At 31.4% G+C, this 20,142-nt stretch overlaps 1 protein-coding gene across 6 annotated transcripts in view; it reads right to left on the bottom strand.

Annotated features, from left to right (window-relative positions):
- The window catches only part of LOC129219305 (protein hu-li tai shao-like), a 106,497-nt gene that overhangs the window by 17,197 nt on the left and 69,158 nt on the right, over nucleotides 1–20,142 (bottom strand). For 4 of the 6 annotated variants that reach the window (XM_054853648.1, XM_054853650.1, XM_054853653.1 and 1 more), the window contains exons 2-10: nucleotides 17,763–17,948; nucleotides 17,387–17,672; nucleotides 17,058–17,288; nucleotides 16,216–16,359; nucleotides 11,070–11,168; nucleotides 7,036–7,242; nucleotides 3,662–3,792; nucleotides 2,301–2,427; nucleotides 456–491 (exon numbers count right to left, since the gene is read on the bottom strand). In XM_054853648.1, the coding sequence (XP_054709623.1) occupies nucleotides 456–491; nucleotides 2,301–2,427; nucleotides 3,662–3,792; nucleotides 7,036–7,242; nucleotides 11,070–11,168; nucleotides 16,216–16,359; nucleotides 17,058–17,288; nucleotides 17,387–17,672; nucleotides 17,763–17,935 (1,434 nt within the window). In that variant the 5' untranslated portion in view covers nucleotides 17,936–17,948. The remainder of the gene's footprint in view (nucleotides 1–455; nucleotides 492–2,300; nucleotides 2,428–3,661; nucleotides 3,793–7,035; nucleotides 7,243–11,069; nucleotides 11,169–16,215; nucleotides 16,360–17,057; nucleotides 17,289–17,386; nucleotides 17,673–17,762; nucleotides 17,949–20,142) is intronic. The other 2 variants (XM_054853652.1, XM_054853649.1) reach the window with 1 other exon arrangement.

Raw genomic sequence — 20,142 nt, forward strand, 5'->3', positions numbered from 1 at the left:
ATGCCTAATTAGAATGTTGTAAATTCAGATTCATACAGGTTTAAGATACAAAAGCTAAATACAGCAACAGTATTTCTACAGCATGCTTGCCAGCTGCAGTAGAACTTAATACAACGCACTGCTCAGGTTTATATCTTACTACGTAAATAAAAGCAATGTATGTTCAGTGTGAAAAAACAATTTATATTTTTATCAATGCTTCTCAAAGGGTCATAATCTGTAAGTACTTTGATAGCATTTTGCACTACAACACTTTATTTCTAACATAAATAGCCAACCACTAAAACACAGCATGGTAAATTATTCTCACTAAGGCGAAATTACTCACTGCAATTTAGAGATAGCAATACAAAACCAGAAAAGCATTAATTTTTGGAAACTTAATTGCAATCAAGCAGTAGCATTAATGTAATTCAGAGAGCAAGATGTTATTGCTGATTGGATAAAATTCTTACAGAGTCATTGTCCCCACTATCTGGCTTTTCGACCCACTGCAGAAAATAAAGAAAAAATTTAGAATGCCAGACAATTTCACATAATGATTAGAATTATGATCTATGTTAAAAAAAACAATAAAATTATACAAATTAAAAGCTTTAGTCACAGCTTAAAGTTCAGTGTATTTAAAAATTTGAAAACATTCCTAATAAATTTAAGGGTTTAAGCATAGATTTTTTTTTTAATTAAAAGACTAAGACACTAAAATATATTCAAATCATTCAAACAAAAAATATATAATCACTTGAAACAAAAACTTTGCTAAACATAATAATGCATGGAATAAGGGGGGTTCAGTAGCTTAATGTCGAAAGTTAACATGCACATTTTAATTACTTTAAAAGTCAAGAGCATTTTCTATTTTAATAGAAAATTGTAGAACCAGTTACACCAAAAAAAAAAAAAAAAAAACCTGTGTTGAATCAATCAAAAACTAGCAAAAATCAGTTTTGTATCATTTTAGGAGCTTTAAAAAGTAAAAACAATAAAATAATAAAATCTCTGGATTCTTTTATAATCTGAACTAGTTAATTGAACCTGAGAAAGCTGCAAATTATACCATTATGCAGCATATGGTTGGATTATGGTAACATAATACCCCGGATCTCAAAAATAGATCCGATTAATTTTGAAGATTTTATTTCATTGATTTTATTATTGGCAAAGTTATTTAATAATAGCTAAGTATTTTCAAGGTGAAACATGTGTAGTTAACTCATAGAATTAAACAGTCAAACCACGTTAAAATCACCTCAAAGGGAGCTTTAAAATGAATTAGTCTTCACTATAGTTTGTCTAATCCAAACAATACACAAACAGGATGTGGATCGCAAAAGTAGTTCATTGTAGCAGTAATTTGTTTTAGGCGGGTTTGAATTAAGGAGGTTTGACAGTATTAAAATAGTCTTGCATATTTTATATGGCTCTTGATATTCCTAAAGCACTTTATCAGTTTGTTAAAATTAGGAAAAGATAACAAAAGAGAACCAATAAACATAAAATTGTTCATTTAGTTGAAATTAGTAGTTCTATTTTAGCAGTTGGGCTGCAATGGCATTTAACAATTGTTTCATCAAATTTTTTTGCACTGCCATTTCATGCCCCATAAAGTGAAGTCTTAAATAATTTTAAAAACCTTTACAATTACATAATTTTGAATGAAGATTAGGCAATGAAAAAGATACAGGAAGAATAAATAACCATTTATAAAATTAAATTTCAGATATGTGATCTCATACAAAGAGGAAAATTAATATAATTTACTTCAATAGGTTAGAATTCTGAAATCACTTGCTATTAAATTTTGATCATGCAAAATAGATAAAACTTCAAAAAAAAAAAAAAAAAAAAGACAATTTATAGGATGTTTGAAATACCAATGAGGCTAAAAGAATAGCCAACCCTTTAAAATTCCGATTCCAGTCTACAAGAAAAATTTAAAAGAATACTTTGAATTATAGCAATAAATTTCAAAACATTTTTAATTAACAATCCATAAATCACGAGATCAACATCACAATCAAACCAGCAGTAACTTAAATTCCTTCAGTTTATTCTTATTTACTTTGTGTAATTTATTTAAATTCAAAAGCTTTCATTGGTCTAAAAATAAAATTAAAAGTATAAGAACAAAAAATAAATAAAAATTTATGAATTGAATGGAGTATTAATGGATTTAAAATTTGTAGTGAACCTAAAGAAAATATAAATTAACATTTACAGCAAAAATTCACTGTTCCACCAATTATGTTAAGAACATTTGTTCATGAATCTATATTAACTTGTAAAAGTGAAACCCTTACCTTTGTAATTTTCTTAGGATCACTTGTTCCAGTTTCTAGTACTTCTACCTTTTGATAAACATTAGGTGAATTGACCCACCTCAATTTCTCATGCGTTTTCTTCCCTTCCATCAACTTCTTTAGAGGGCTAAATACAGAAAAAAAAAATTATTACAATACTTATTCATTATAAAATAGCAAGAAAAAATTACAAAAACCTGCATTAACATAGAATTCAAATCATTTTAGGCCTATACATCAGTTTTAACAAGATATATCAGAGACAACAAGTTTGAAATTCTGCTCTTCAGGAATTTTCATATTCAACAGAATTTTCTATCAACTTCAAATACAATATTAAGAACTTTTTAGAACATACTTCAGAAAATGAAAACAGTGTTTTAGCACTTACATTGTGCAACATTCCTGAAATCAGGCCTTTATTTTGGTATGTGTTGAAATTCTAAAAATCACCCTATAGTTCTATAACAAAAACTGGTTTTACTATAGACTTCAAAAATTAGTTTATTCATTGAAAATATCATTTAAAAAAGTTAAATAAAATTCTTCAATTTTAAGCATGAAAAGCATACAAGTTCTTCAAGTTTCAAATGTTACGTACGAGTCTTCCTTTTTGTTTTTAGTTTATCTTTTCTTATACATAGATGTTACTCTGAAAGTCTAAAATCTGGTTAACTTTAACAGTGAATGCCATTATTCATATACCAAAGCCATCAGCAATAGACTGAATTTTCTTTGTGAATCACTGGTGAAAGTCTAGATTCTCCAGCTTTGTCCTCACGTGGTAACATATGCACACACGAACACACATCACTATGAGCAAATCTTACTGTAGCAAGTACAATCAATAAATAAATATAAACAAAAGTGTAAGGTGGTGTTGCTGTAAGAAACTATAGCTAACTGAAATGTACCTTGTAGTCCTTTTATCAAAAGAGTGCTCTACAACTTTAACCTTTAGGGGGAGGAAGAGTTATACTGAGGGAACAAAAGTTTTCAGGAATCTCAGAATGTTCACTTCCTTTCAGATATAAAAGAAATTCAAAAAACTTAAAAAACCACTACAACACATTGTCTGAATCTCAAAGACTTAAATCATGATTAAAATCACTGGATACAAAGCAATTTATTTACATCATTGACCCTGGTAAAAAAAAATATATAAACTAGCTTTGTATTGAGACTAATTTGAGCTAATGAGCTAAGATGAAGCTTATTTTTAAATTAGCTTCATCACCTTTAAATCCTATTGTAAATTTTATTGTAGGATTAGATTCAGAACAGTTGTGATAAATTTTACTTCAAGAATAAGCAAAAATTTTTAATGACATACAAAATTTCAAAAAATATTTCATTCAAACCTTAGCCACTTGTCTTCTTCCAGATACTGAGCAAATGAAGTAGCTGTTGGAGGAACTTCAACGTCATTCTTCTGACGCGGAATTTCTGCTCTAATTAGAGGATATCTGTACAAATAACCAGTGCGAAAGCCCTAAAATTTAAGATTCTAGGTTACAAAATATTCAAAATTTGCCTAAGAATAAGAGCATTGTGTTCTCTGTGTAGTTGGGGCAAACCTAACCAGACAGAAACATAATGGAACTATTAGGTTCTTTGTCGCATTCACAATACTGCCAGGATAGGTTTGCCCCAACTATAGTCATTTCGATCATAGATACAAAATTAAGTAAAATTAAACAGGTTCAAGTGCATAAGTAGGTATAAAATACAGAAAATTACTTTCAATGTCCATTATTTGCTTTGTCAGTTAGCTCTCTGGCATTAATGTTTCATATGATTTCGGGCATGTGGCCATAACGACAGGCTCACAACAAAATTTACTGATAGGAACATTTAACAAACTATCAATCTCAATAGACTTGTTAACTTCCATCTCATCAAGCAATTTTATGCATAAGATTATTTCCTCAGAGGATATTCAAATCTCTTTGATAAGTCAACGCTTAATTTCTACTAAAACAGTACATGAGCCCTACAGTCCTCTGCTCTTATGCTTGCAAGAAAATGGGCTGAATCTCATTAAAAATGTTGAAATTTACAATCTTTTAAATAAGTACAGGAGCTCGGCTACTGTGAGCTTCCTTGCAAATTAAGTCTTGGTATACATACATCAACAATAGAATAGATCAAGAGAAACAAATGAGCACTTGGAAGCCAATATTTGATGCTATACTGCCAACTTAAAGCTTGATTCATTCATTATAAAGAGCAAAAACTGGACCTTCAGATTTAGCCAGCACATACTAGCTGTGGTGAACACATGAGTGAAATAGCACCCAAAAAATATCAAATTCTCTCAAAGCCTATTTCATGAATATTAAAAATACTTTTGCATTTTATTTCAATAAAAAGTTGTCTTCCTAAAAAAAAAAAATTTAGTAATGTTGCAACTATACACTAGGAAAACAGAGAAACATTCTAATCAATTTTATGACAATAGAACTATTATCTCACTCCTGAATACAAATGCTGATTATAGTAAATAATCTTTGTTTGAATGCCATTGAATAATTTAACTCAAGTAATTGCTGAAATTATTTATACTTATTTTCAGGATTAACTGATAACATCTAATACTTCTCCAAAAGCATAAAAGATACTAAGTTTTGAACTAAAAAGCATTTATGTATGCAAATATTGTGAGATAAGACAAATAATAATGCTAAGTCTAAATTATATTTTCTCTGTTCTTTCTTACTTCTAAAAATGAATTGTTAAACATACCTTATTATAAAAGTTTAGTTATAGAACAAACTTTTATAATTTTTTGATACGATCAATTTGTGTAAACGAAGTAATTTCTTCTGAAAGCATTATGAAACACGTGATACACTCGAACCTGTCAGCAAAAACAATTATCTTGTTTCTGAAACATAGTTACTATTTTTTCTCGAGTTCTATGAATTTTCTAATCACTATACTGACATTAGGAGCCAGAAATATAGTGGAATTCCATCTTAACCACTAGAGAACTAAACAAAGCATCAGAAAATGCATATAAAAAAATTTCTGACATACAGAAGAATCCACTTCATGGAATATCAGGAAAGAGCATTCTGTTGAAAAACCAAACGCAGCCTCCTAGTTAACAGAGCATCTTGTTTTGAAGTTTTAAGCAGGGTTTCCATCATATTATTCATAAAATGTGAAAATAATACAGTGGCCCCCCGCTTATATGAATCACGTTTGTTCTAAACAATTTTGATTCCATAAAGAGGATGATTCAATAGCAGCAAATTTAATAAAGCTGGATTTCGTTCTGTTTTTGGTAATTTGATTCATTAAAGTGGTTGATTCAATTAACCGGCGTCCACTGTGCCTAAGATGTGAAAATTTGCCTTTTTGCTCAAGGAAGAAAATAAAACTATGTTCAATCTGAAAGAGGAGGCAAGCATGGCGATATTCCACTTATTCCTATAGAAAAACTTAGCTAAGATATGTAAATTACAGTTAAATTTAACAAAACTTAGTCTTAAGGCATTAAGTGCTCCAAATAATGCATTTATTGGGGAGAGTTGTTCAGTTTTAAAAATCAAACTTATATTTTCTCAATAATAAGTACAACTATAAATTTTTTATTTCAAACTAAAAATAAAACTTTGAATTTAATTTGCAACTGGAGATGAAATACATTGAGGCATTTAAAAAGATATGTGAATACATTCATTAGCCATTGACATTGACATTTTAGCAATTTGCATAAGTTTTATTTTTTCAATGTTTGCTTTTTTCCTGCAGAAATTTTGAACTCTGCTTAAAACTTGGCTTTAAGGAATAATTTTTAACATTCATAATATTAATCTTCTATCATTTATTACACTTCTTTCAATTTCTTTCAAGTGCTGTGTTGGGCCAGTAGAAAACCAATGCCTTCCAAAGTAGTTTTGTCACTTCACTGCTAACATGCAAATGCAGAAAATAGCAATTTCTAGCATTTGAAGGAAACGTTCCCATTAAGTGTTGCTTTCTTTTTTTAAACCCACCTGGTCGGACTCTGTTTTTAAAGTCGTAGAATAAACAATATACTTCACCTCTAGATGAGAAGAAAAAAGAATTAGGAGAACGGAAATCTAAAACATCAATAGGTCCTGAAATGCGATTTTTTTTTTTTTTTTAAGTAATAGGTATAATAGAACCATGACTGAATGTTTACAGCACAGGAGCAGTGAAATCCATGATTACAGATTCATTCTTGTTTGACAAAAAACAAACCAATTCAAAACATTGACCAATAGAAAGCCATTCAATGGAAAGTTGATTAGGTTTGAAGATTAATTTACAGAGGTATTAGTTCACAAACAGAAAACAAAATACTTAGGACATTCTCCAGAAGATTTTAGCTCCAAGAGAAGTTTATAAATTCCACAACAAAGTGCAATATAGAGCATACAAAAAAGAAAAAAAATTAGTACAACTACTTCAAAACTTTTCTTGTTTATCATAAGTCTAACAAAACACTTCCTTTGCAAAGCACTTTAATACCAAGTATAAAACTGATTCATAAAACTATGAACATTTATATGTATTACATTCTTTCTTCATTAAGTCAAAAAAAATTTTGAGTTAGGTCTGAAACAGACTCATTTAAAGTATGAGCTGAATAATTAAGTACATAGGTAAACAAAGTTTTCAAAAATCGATTTGGGGAAGCATTTAAATAAGAATGGGAGATCAAAAAAAGGGATAATATTTGGAAATAAGAAAAACAACTCACAGCATTATCTAACATCCTCATTTGTGCTTCAAATTCCAGATCCCAAACCTTAAATCGTTTCATCCTTGAATCTTTGTCCTCTTCAGTAGAAGAATCCACCTTTCCCACAACTTCTCCATGATTTGCTGTTATTATGCGTCGCACTCTTTGCTTGGCGTCATCAGACATTATTTGGATATTGTCAAGTCCAATAGGCATAAGCCTCACCTAACGATGTAAACATGAAAATTTAACATATTAGCAGGCAGTGACAAATAAGTTTTAATATTAACTAGCCACATGTGGTGCTTAGTTTGATTATGTAAGTGATTGGCTTCACTCTATATGCCAAGAAACCACCAAATGCAACTACTTAAATTTGATGGTTGTATTAGAATTAAATTAATCAGTTGAACTTCATCTTCCAATTGATCTATAACTATATCTCCACTATATTCATTTATATCCAACAATATTCACATTTATTTGCATTTCTTTCTCATTGCATGATATTTACATTAAAGAATGCCAACTGGTTCGGCATTTCATGATGTTACTTTCATCTTGAACTAAACTAAAATAACTTATGTTATATAAAACCTGATAATAAAAACAAAACACTCAAATAGAATTTCATAATAAACTAGCTGTACCCGACGCGCATTGCTACGCCAACAAAAAAATACATTATACTGATTTTCATGACAATCGGTTGAACGGGGCAGAAGTTGCTACTCTACAGTGCCACCTCGTGGCAAGAGGCTTTAATGAGCATATTATACACCTTCTCCGTGGAAAAATACATATATATAGCAATTTTCATAATAATCGGTCCAGGTATCAAGTGAAGCCGTGACTGCACTTAAATTTTGTACTCACACAGTTTGCAAGCTCAATCAATCGCTAAAAATATCAAGTAGAAAAAGTTTTAAATCCCCCCGTTGCATGAAAAGCCATAAAACAATAAAGAAAGAATTTATTTGTTCAAACTCAAGAAAAATGGCAACAGCTAATTTCTTATCAATGAGATCTTTCACACGAATTAATTTTTGCAGCCGATAATTTTATTCGTATTTATCCAATGGATTGTGACCTAAACTGGAATAAAAAAGGAACTATCAATTGGATTTTTTTAGAACTGGTCTATAAACATTCCCAGTACCAAAAATAACAAACGGTGAAAGTTTCAGCCAAATCTGCCGGGTAGTTTTTGAGTTCATGGATGACATACAGACAAACATTCATTTTTATATATATAGACTACTGAATGTAGACAAAAAAATTCAAAATTTACATTTTTTAAAATAATAATGGAAAAAACGTCTTAAGGCTAATTACATTTATCCCACATCACCTACATTCACAAACTGTTTTTTCCTACATGTAGTTTTATGCTGCCATTTGAAGCAAAAAATAAATAAAGCTCAATTTATAAATGAAGAACGGGCTAAGTGTATGAACCTGTTACTTAAGGAAATTTGCCAAAATCGCAGTATCTGGTTTGTTGATGTATGGAGTCTTTCAGCGTGATTGGATTGCTAGGGATGACTTGCATCTGAGCTCCATAGGGGTCAAAATGGTCTGCGGTTTCATTTTAGGGGCTTCAGATTCAAACAACTAAGTTTAGGAAGAAGGATAACTATTTAGATCTTACTAGAAGTGGAAATAGAGTGTCTAATAAGAGTAGCAATTTTAACAATTGTGATTCAAGAAATTTCAGGGCGTTAAAAAAAACACTTTGGGCATGCTTAAAGTTTTCTTTACCTATGTTTGCAGTATTAGGAACAAGATGGAAGAATTGAAAATCACAACTATAGATGAGAAGTTGGATGTTATTGGAATTGCAGAGATATGGGCACCGAATATGCTGCAGATTTATTATGTATTGCTTGGTATAACTTATTCAGACAAGATAAAGTAGATAAAGAGGTGGTGGAGTGTTATTTTATGATAGAGACTCATTTGCATTAGTCATAAATAATAAACCTAATATTAAAATGTTAAAAAAAAAAAAAAAAAAATACAATAACAAATACTTTAGTGGTTGAAAATTAAATGAATGAAAAACCAAGGTTTTGATGCACAAAAAATGCAAACACTTGTTTTGGTGTTACAAGGAACACCTTTTTCAATGCAAGTGTAAGCTTTTTGATGAAAATGTGCATAAAAACGTTGGTTTTTCATTCATTTAATATTGAAATGGTTTGGCTGGTGTTGATGAGCAATAAGGGAAAAACATTGCTTGGGAAACATTTATAGGCCACCTAATTTAAACCAGGGACAAGATGAACAGATGCATCATGATTAGCGACATGTCCAGTCATCATAATGGGCAATTTTCCGGACATGGATTGGAGTCATTTCTACATCAATCATGGCAGAGCAGAAGAATTTGAAAGTAATTGTGGTGACTGTTTCTTAGATGAAGTAGTAAATCAGAAAACTCTGCAGGATGTGATTTTGGATCCAGTTTTCTGTGACGTGGGAAGTTCTGTTTAGGGGTTGCGTGTAGGGGATCATATTAGAAACCATAACCACAACAGTATTAAGTTCTGGATTAAATTTTATATGTACAAAGTTTGTGCCCAATTTCAGAAATATAGACTTTGTTGCACATAGGCAGAGCATAAAAGGGCTATTTTTATCAGGATTGGAAAATAGCGATGTAGATCTGCAGGAGACTGAATTTAAGGAAAAACTAGCAAAAACTGTTGGAGACTAGGTTCCTTTCGGGAGAAAAGATGTTAATACTAAAATTTGGCCCTAGTGATTCTCCAGGGAGGTTATAGGAGCTCTAAAGAATAAGCAAACCACTTTTCGTCGGATTAAAGAAACTGGTCGGTGTGCAGATATGCTCTAGTATTGTAATGCAAGGCATCATTAAGTATTTGAGACAGATTTAGAAAAGGAAATCGGAGCTAAGACTGGCAGATAACATTAAAAGGAATCCCCAGAAGTTTTTTGCTTACTAATTTTGGGAAAGTTTGAAGTAGTCAAATTGCGCCACTGGTTAATGAGCACAGATTAAAAATTGAAAATAGAGGTACTGCAAATGTTATTAACTTTTTCACCAGTGAGTTTCATGATAACTATTTCTGAATGGTTGACACTAGCAAGACACAGACTATTATCAGGGCTGTGGAATCTGAGACCGAGTCCAAGAGTCAGACATATTTTGGAGAAAAGGAGCGAGTAGTTAGAAAACATGCAGACTCTGGGCTTTTTTTCTTTAATTTTCACCGAATCTCCTTGCATTCTTTAAAAAAGACTACCTAATTGGTTCCATTATGTGTTTAAAGGCTGACTAATAAGAAAAAAACTGCCATTGGCCACCAACGGGCTTGATTGCTTATACAACTTTCTGTAACAGTTGCTTATGCCGTCCCCTAGTTTGCTTGTTTTATAACTTCCTTTAACTAAAAGCAACTGTCAGCAAATAGTTTTGTTTCCTAACATTTTCGAAGTTATCACTTTCAACTAAACAAAATATACTTTTTACTTTGATCTCAGTTCTGAAATAGTAGAAGGAATGTATCTCTTCAGCAAGTAGACTCGGGTGGAAACCAGACGTACATGCACCCTGCATCTCCCCGCAATATAGTACCCTATTTTTGTTGAAATTTTATAGATAAAACATAATTTAACATTTATGAGGGAAAATTCAGAATTTGAGTATATATATTTTTTTATAAACACTGACATTAACTTGGGGTGTCAACCATGATATGAGTCACTCAAGGCGGATCGCCCAATCTCAAGAATGTTTTCTGACTTGGCAAGAAAGCTTTCTTTCTCTCAAGTTATAGCTTTCAAAAATTGAAAGCACACGATTTGATGAGGGCCAGATTAAAAGGAGCCAATTAATCCTTCTCGGTGTTTAAAAAAATTTATTTTTAAGTAAGCTCGCTTTCAAAATTGCAACTATTGGAAAACTTGATTTTGTAATTGAACAACCATAGGTTTAATAATAATCTAGTTCAATTTTGATACCAGTTCTTTCCTTTAATAAAACACCATTTATATGTAAATTTAAACCATTAAAAAAACAAACAAACCTGAGCTTCACAAGCTAAAACAAGATTCTGTAAATAAAATAAAGCTTCTTCAATAGATTCTCCACACACGATAACCCCATGGTTTCGAAGAATCATCACCTAAAATAAAGGAGAAATGTTAGCAGACATGCATAAATGTACATATTCAATTGTTCAATAAATAAAGATAATTAAAAGTGATAATTGCCCAGGGGTCCATGGCTGGGAATTTTGTGTTAAGTGATAGCTGATTAAGAATCTGAAGTGTCGGAAAATTCAGATTAACCAGGAAAAATCTCTTTATACATGTACCAGTGCAATACCTGTACACTGTAGAAAAAAAATACAAAGTATAATGATGGCTTATGCTTCTTACACAAGGAAGCACAATGCAAATCTGAACTTTCTCCTCTTGAACATTGTAGAACAGTGCCTCATGTCTGACTAACAATAACATTTTAAATCAAGAGTGAACAGACTAGTTCTTTTAGATGCTATTTGCTATTTCTTAAAGCTTGTACTTAGATTTATGAAACTATATAGACAAAGCTATCCTGGGGGGGGGGGGGGGCAATATTTGTAGAAATGAGATTTTGAGTTCCTTAAAGAAACGAGTTTTGGATTGCATATTAGCAATAAGGAAATGTTTGAGTTTGACAATGTTTTCATGCTTTATTTTCAGCGGAATCCTAATAAGCAAGCTTGTACAATAAGGTTAACCCATTCCATGACCAGCCCGAAAACCCTTAACGCGCATGCCGCAGATAACGAACGGAGTTGCTTTTTGCTACATTGTAATAGCACTTTTCGTCCCATTTTGCTATCAGGATTTTAATGTTGTTTTTGCTGTTCAGCTTGCATTCGAAAATCGCTTCGCTTTATTAGTTTTTAGGCACTGAATTAAATAGTGCAATAAAATACAAGGTTGCTAATATGTGCTGAAATATTCATACATTTACACAGTACATAACAAGAAAATAATAAACAATAGATGATAGGACGAAAAGCAATTATTTTCATAATATAAATTATTTTATTGATTTACTTTTCCTTTTTTCTCAGTATATCTTTTTTTTTTCTTTTACTGTTAAATGTAAGATGATCTATCTTTCAAAAGGCCTCAACAAAACATTCTTCAAACAATTGACTGATCGATCCAACCTGTGAGCAAGGGACAAAAACGCTTGGGAAACTATGTGGGAATGATTTTCTAAGAGGATAAAAAGTATTCTTCGGTGCCTTTTGATATATTGTAACACTTCAAAACGACCAATAAACACAGAGACAGTCGCTTCTTTTATTGTAACACCGATGACTTTTAAATCCCTTCTGAGTGCCCAGATATCAGTTGCTCAAGCGTGGGAAGTATTTTAAAGATAAATGATTACAAAAGATCAAAACTTGCGGCTAATCCTCGATTTCCCTAAAGGATACCTTTGTGCATGCAACTAAAAGCCCCAGCTGAGAGAGGAATAACAGAGCGGGCCTGGGAGCATTGTGAGAGAGGTCGATTCCCTAAGGAGGTGACCCCCTTTTTGTCTTATGGTCAACCCTTCCACGTTATTTTCTTACAACAAAACAGTTTAGATAAGAAAGGAATTTCAAAGCAACCTCTTATGCTTATATGACGGAGCATGTCTTCAGAAGAAAAAATATGAAATCTTGCTTGAAATAGAGTCGGATTTTTTTTAATCTTTTTTTTAAACATACTTGAATAAATTTTAGTTAGTTTCATAATTTTTATTTACTAGTTATGGCAATTTGATTATTGAAAAGAAACCAAATATTTAATTTTTATTTTTAAAATCTCATAAAAGAAGGTGCAATTAAAACATTGGAGCTATTTTAAGACAATAAATAAAATCTGAAAAAGAATGGGAGAAAAGGAATGCTTCATTTCGTATGAGTAAAGCGTACAACAAAAGAACTCAAGATATTATTTCATTTGTACTGTCGTATCTATTTTATGTTTTGCATGGTCAACTTTTACGTATAGTCAATGCGGTCGTCATAATTTTTGTTTGAGAAATTAAAAATATTCAAACCGTATCACTAAAAATCCATAAAAGGGTGCCGCGAATATAAAAAGTTATAATTTACATTTGAAAATATCGTGATTTAAAAATAAATTAATAATAAATAATAATAGTATACAAATAAATAAAAAGCGTAGTAAAAACATAATTTTTTAAAAAATTTAAAAAAATACTCGTACAAAATTAAGATGTGTATTATAAAATTTGAGGATTATGAACAATTTAGTGAAGGATGCTTGTGTAAGAAGGTGGATTTTTGATAACAAAAAATATATATATATATATATATATATATATATATTTCTGCTTATTTGCTTTATTCAGGCATAGAAATTATGTTAAATGTGGAAGGAAATATTTTCCCACTTGTTCCTCAGGAGTTCAAATGCCAGAATGCTAAGAAACACAGCTTTCACGAAAAGATAAAAATATAATGCCTGATTATTTGAAGCATTATACGTGTCCCATCCAAGAGTACTTGAAAGGTTAATACCTTAGTAAAATAAAATAAATTACAACAAGTTTTGTGAAATACTATAAGTTACATTCCTTTTGTCTAAGGAAAAGAGCTTGATTATCGCCCCCCTAAAAGCACCAGAACCCAACAGAAGCGCAATAACAGGGAAGGATTCTCCTGGAAGGATCGCCGACACATATTCGGCCGAAGCAAAAACTGCTAGAAACGGCGTGACGACACAGGATCGTCGAAGGCAGTTAGGAACCATTTTCTTGCGACGAGCCTGAATCGGTCAGGGCAGTTTTAACACAAACTGCGCGGCCGATCCTGTATCGGCCGGGGCAAAGAATGGGTTAAAGACCATTAGACTTGAAAAAAAAGAAAAATATGCAGATGCCTTTTACCTTAACACAGCAGAACTATATAATCTTAATAGCAAATTTATCCCTTACTAACATAGCATTTCTTTCAAATGTTAAGTCATACTTCATATGTGGATGTTTTTAAATACTCACATCATTATCAGTTTGGCTTAGCTTTTGGCCAATATTATATATACCCAAAATGTTAGGACAGCTAAGTACTAAAACAATCAAAAACCAGTAGTTAAAATATATCAAAAGGTATTTAAAATAAAAATGTTCAATTACAACATCAACATATGCACCACACTAGAATAAAACTTCAAACGTGGCAAGTTGTTTATCTATAGATCTTATAAAATACTCGAGTTGTGCACATGTAGGGAAGTTCATGATCCAGCAAATTAAAAAGAGACTCCTCAAAATGAATGGTGCAGTGCTTCTGTTCATCTTTTAAAAGATGAACAGTTTTTTTTTTTTCTTTTTTTCCCCCAACTGTGAGCAGTTTGGAATTTGGAACCCTGTACTGTTGCACTAATAAAACTTATACCCCACTTTATTGTTCATTCCCTTCAACAGTAAACATTCTTGAACAGTGGTGCCCAACCTTCTGCCTGTGGGTGGAATCTCATGTTAAAATCATAATTGCGGACAAGAACATATAAAAAATCTCACTTTTGACATTGAAAAAGAAAATTACAAACAATAATTGTTGTTAACTACTTTATGCTTATTCATTAAATGACTGCTTTTCAGAAGCCAATTTCTGGACACAGTCAAACGTCGGTAACACCAACTCGACGGAGACGCCAAATTGTTAACTGAATTTCACATAAAATCGAATTCGACGTTTACCGGATTTTGTGTAAGCAGACAATTTTTTTTTGTTTTTGTGACTCAGAAAATATAGGAACCAAAGTATATTTGTACAAAAATATACACACAAGCATTTATATTTATAATTTAAGAAACGCAAGTAATTCGAAATAAGCAGTGGCTATTCGGGGCATTTCTCTACGAGAGTGCATTTTCAAACATCTGATCGAAAAACTGGAATTTTGCTGCAGTGTTGGCGGATAAGAAACACAATTTATCGCTTTTAGACCTTAAACCTATTCATGGGCAGAACAGTTGTCCAGAATCAGACAAATTTTTCTTCATTCAAGATGAAATTTTAAATCTAGGTTTACAGGTGATCAGCCACTTGATAAAGATTTCATAGTTCATCCAAGTTTTTTTACTGTAAGCATAGTCGAGAGCTAAAGTTTGTTTCTTCTTGAAGCAATGATATTTTCATGATTTTCCTACAACAAGTAGAGAAATTTTCTCTCTGCCATCCATGTCACTTGCATCGAAGTGCAGATGTTTCAACTTTCGAAAGTACGTGATTTCATGTAAAAGGATGGGGTTTTAATTTTTTCCTTCTCTCTTTTTTCTTCAATACCTTAAAATTTCCTTCATCTTATGCGGGAAGTAGTCTAAATCCTCTTGGTATTAAGCGATTCATTTAACACTTAATTTTTAGCTTTATCTGACGGAGAGTGGCATTTACTTCGCGCTAAGCGAAATTTTGCATTGAGAGTGTTAACAGGGCTTGACCGTATTTGGCTCCAAATTTGTCACAAATCATGCTTTTCTATTAGTAACATTAAACAAAATAACGGGCCACACGGATCAGTTTCACAAGTTGGATGTGGCCAGCAGGCCGTAGTTTGGCATCACTGGTTTAGAGCATTGCCATGAAAGTACATTTACATTTGTTTCAGTTTATTTGCTCATTTATTTTTGTTAATCATTAAGCTACACTATACAAATAAATATAGTTGTTTCTCTTTCTTGTTTTATAATAAAGCATTTGGCATCACTTGCTGCTTTGCTTTTCATTGCCATCTTTTTTATGCTGGTATGTTAATGAATTCAGTTTTTTTTTTTTTTTAATAGTCTATTGAACATGATTTAAAATATATATTACTTATGTCTAATTATTTTTTAAATTGACTATACAAAAATGAAAACATTTTTTTTTTAAATGACCAAAATCACTCGAATGAGTTCTATGTATAGGTAAGAAAGCAAATGATTTTCTGATGAACGTATCATTAGAAAGAACGACAAAACTCATGTCCAAGCATGTCGCATGTTCTGATTTAGTAAATTTTTTATACTTTGAAAAAGACAGCCAGTACAAGCAATCATTAAATTTCATTTCTCTTTTTATGTGAGATTTCAAAAACATCACATCAAATTGAAATGCAGCATTCTTTGAAGATAAAGAAATTAGATTTTCTGAAGATATAGTAAGATTAACTTACTTTGTTTACAGGTCCAAGATCCCTGGCTATTTGTTCTCTTTCTTTTGTATCTACAAGAATTCCTTGATAATCATGATAACTAACATCTCCAATCAAAGCAGCTTCTTGAGAAACAGCAAGCAAGCCAGTTTTCATGGCAGATACCTATAGTTAAATTGTGAGTCATAAATTTGAAAGATTAAGAGTTTTAAAACATTATATTACGAATCTATATATAGGCTAGAAACATTCAGTATTTATATTTAGAAAATAAAATTAGATATGATAAATTATTTTCTATTTTTCTTCAGTTTCATGAAACAAGTAACAAGACCTACATGTTTATACCTCAAAATGCTTTTATGTTTGCTGAAATTCCATTACTGGTCAAACTTTTCTTTCCAAACCTATCCTGATTGTTATCCAATTGACATGAAGAAATATAAAACTGATTTTTTCAAGTGCATAAGGTGTAACAATTGAATATGTATTTGAATAATTAAAAATGGCACTTTACCATCCAGATAAATTATAACCAGGCATCCTCATGTCTAGATTTAATTTCTTATTTCTAACACAGATAGGGGTGGGTACATAAATATCACAGATAAGCAAGTAGCTGCAAGAGAGCCAAGATTAAATTAAAATTAATTACATAACCATCTTTCAGCTAGAAACTTTCATCCATTTTTATATTTAACACTGACAAAAGTAAAATGGTTAAAGCAAACAAGAAATAACTCTCAAAAATGAATATTCAACTGCACTGTATATTTAAATAGTGCTTAAGTTTCAGAAAAAAAAATCAAAAATAAACTACATGTTTATAAGTTTGACAGTAAAATACAAGGAAAATAACTTACTGCAACACATGGAGGATGATGTATATGAATAACACATCTTACATCAGGCCTTGCAGCATGAACAGCAGAATGCAAGACAAAACCGGCACGATTGAAAGTAAAAGAAGTTGATCCAGGGTCAATAACATTTCCTTGCATGTCAACTTTTAATAAAGATGAAGCAGTAACTTCAGGATATTGCAAGCCAAATGGATTTAGGAGAAAATGTTCTAAATCTTGACTAACACGAACCTAAAAAGAACAACATTTAGTTACAACACACTGAACAAAAAGTTTTTTCTAAATTTAAATTTTAAAAAAACAGAATTGCAAATGAAATTCAAACTCACTGTGACATGGTTATAAATGTTTTCAGACCATCCATATAAATCTATTAATCGATACACAGCAGAAAGTTTACACCTAAGAAGTTTCTCAAGTTTAGTATAGCGAATGCCATCTACTCCTCTAATATCGTTTATAGGTATAACACAATTTCCAGACCGGAAACCTGATGGGCGACGATTTGGAAGCAAAAGTTCTGTAACTTGCTGCAGAGCAGCTAAATTTGCAGGAAGATAGCCTTCACTTATTTGGGACTCAATGATCCGTTCCAGTTCTTCCCGAAATACTTGACTGCAAGAGAAAAATATTTAATTAAAATGTTTCATACTCTCAAGTTTTACTATACTCTAACATGGTTAATATAGTCTAATTTAATATTACCTATTCATTATCATATCTACTCTTTTCCGTCTTTCCATTTCTTTCATATCTTGATCAATATCTGGAGGCCTCCACATTTGCCTTTGACTTTCTGGATCATCTGGATCAAATGTTGGAACGGGACCATTTTCTTCTATTGTACCATTAAGTTTACTACTCTCCACATCTGCCATGTCAGTCTTTAACCTATTAGCAAAAATATGAACACTTATTCAATTTAAAACTCTTGCAATAAGAAAAATGAATAAAAAGTAGTATTTATTGAATAAGTTTTAATTGCAAAAGAATTTCCAACAAAATTTGGAAACAAACCAATTTGCTTCATTTATTTATAATGGTATGTTTTTCAAAAAAATAATTTTTATTTTGAAAATATTCCTAAATGGAGTTATTTTTCCAAAATTTTATCAGTTCTCAAAACTCTTTAATAACCTATCTTCTATCTATACAATGACAAAATAAGGAGTGAGTGTGTTTGTAGATGTTGTGCAGCTTGGAATCAGATTTTTGATAAGTTAAAAAAAAATTAATGTTTTATGTGGCTTTTAGCACTTCCCCACCCCCCTACAGACCCGAATAATTGGGTCATAAATTTTTGGACTCAAATGTAGAAAATAATATGTCAAAAAAGGTGAGGGGATGGCAATTTCTGAAACTAGAGTGATTTTTGCATTTTATTTTAATAATTTATTTGTTTCTTTGTTGTGCGAAAAGGCACTTCCAATAAGAAAATTTACAAAGTTGCATTTTTTTGAACTCATCCAGAGAAAGTATAAAAGTCGTCCCCCCCCCCCCATCTGTACGAATGAAAATTTCAAAACATTTCCCCCTCTTCATATTTTTTTTAAAAAGGGTTTTTTTTCTTAAAGTATTTTTTTAATGCAGAACAAGTTCCATGTATTGCATTAAAATAGTGGGGTAAAAAAAATAGTGGGGGAAATGTTTCAACATTTCCCCCACTATTTTTTTTTTCCTGTCAAAAGCCATATTTTAGAATTTTTACCTGTTTTTTACCTTTAGGACTAAAATTGCAAATTTGTTTTTTCTCAATTGATTTTTAGCTTTGAAAAAGAAAGATTCTTTTTATCGCAATTCACAAGTTATATCAAAAAATACACAGGGGAGACCAGGGCAAAATGACTATGTTAACTATTTTTGTTGGTTACTAATTTATTTTTAAATATGGTAAAATTAATTTTACATGAGCTAGTAGAGTAGTCCTTTGTAGTTTTAAATATATTATTGTTTCAGTTATCAAATTTAAAAAAAAAATTAAGCATTTTTTTTTCATAACCTTAACAAATCATCTTGCCCCAGTACTGGGGCAAGATGACAACAATGAAAAAAGGTTGAACATATTTTATCTTTTGAATATGTTACATAGTTTAAATGTTAAACTGTGTTTTCACATCTTACAAATTAATCATATGCATTTTAGCATAATATTGAAGTGTTAAGTTATGCATCTAACAATAGACACAAATAAAAATGCCATTTTTATAATCAGAACACTCCTCATGCCACCATTCTCGGCATTTACAGCGCTGATTCCATTCATCTGTTTGAAGATCACAATATTCCTCTTTACAAGCAGGACATCTTATATCACCATCCTTTGAAGTTGATGCAACTAGATTGTTTGGCCTGCAGTTGACTTAGGCCTAAAGGAACTTAATTTGAGTGTGTTTTAGCTTCATCAGGTTTTTTCCTTGTTTTTTTTTCCCCCAATAAACATTTTCTTCCTTCTGCTTTGCTCCTTGTTCTGACATTTCTTTCATTGGTGTGCTTTTAAGAAGGCTTGAGTTTTTTTGCTATTTCTTTTTTTCTCACATTGTGTTGCTTTAGGCAATGGTTTGAAAGCAAAAACACTAATCGGCTTCTTTGTTGCATTGGAATGAGCATTTGCCATAATTTCTGCTTCTTCTGAAAGGTTTATAATTTGGTTTTCTACTACCAAGGTCTGAGGATTAGCATTATTATTCTCAGTTTCATTGCCAATTCACATCATAGTCCGCTAAAAACAAGAGAATTATGTGGCTCAATAACACATTTTTCAATCCCTTTAACGAAATTTCCAACTGTAGCTGTTTCGAAGTAAGTTGTGCTCAAAAGCTTGTCAATATTTTTGCCTGTGATAGTTTGTCCTAAATTAGTGATCATAAAGTTGTCACATGCTTGGCTATAGTAGGTTTTTAATGCACCACGAAATGGCACATCAAGGAGCTAGAGACGATGCAATGTGTGGGGCGGCAACCCAACCATGATAACGTTTTTTTTCTGTATAATGTAAGATAGCATGTAAAGTTGTGTGAGATTTTAGTGATTGTCAATAATCAACAGAGCAGGAGATTTTTTACTTGGTTTCATTCAGTCAACTAGT

The sequence above is a fragment of the Uloborus diversus genome, chromosome 3 (genome assembly GCF_026930045.1).
Source record: "Uloborus diversus isolate 005 chromosome 3, Udiv.v.3.1, whole genome shotgun sequence".
Lineage (NCBI taxonomy): Eukaryota > Metazoa > Arthropoda > Arachnida > Araneae > Uloboridae > Uloborus > Uloborus diversus.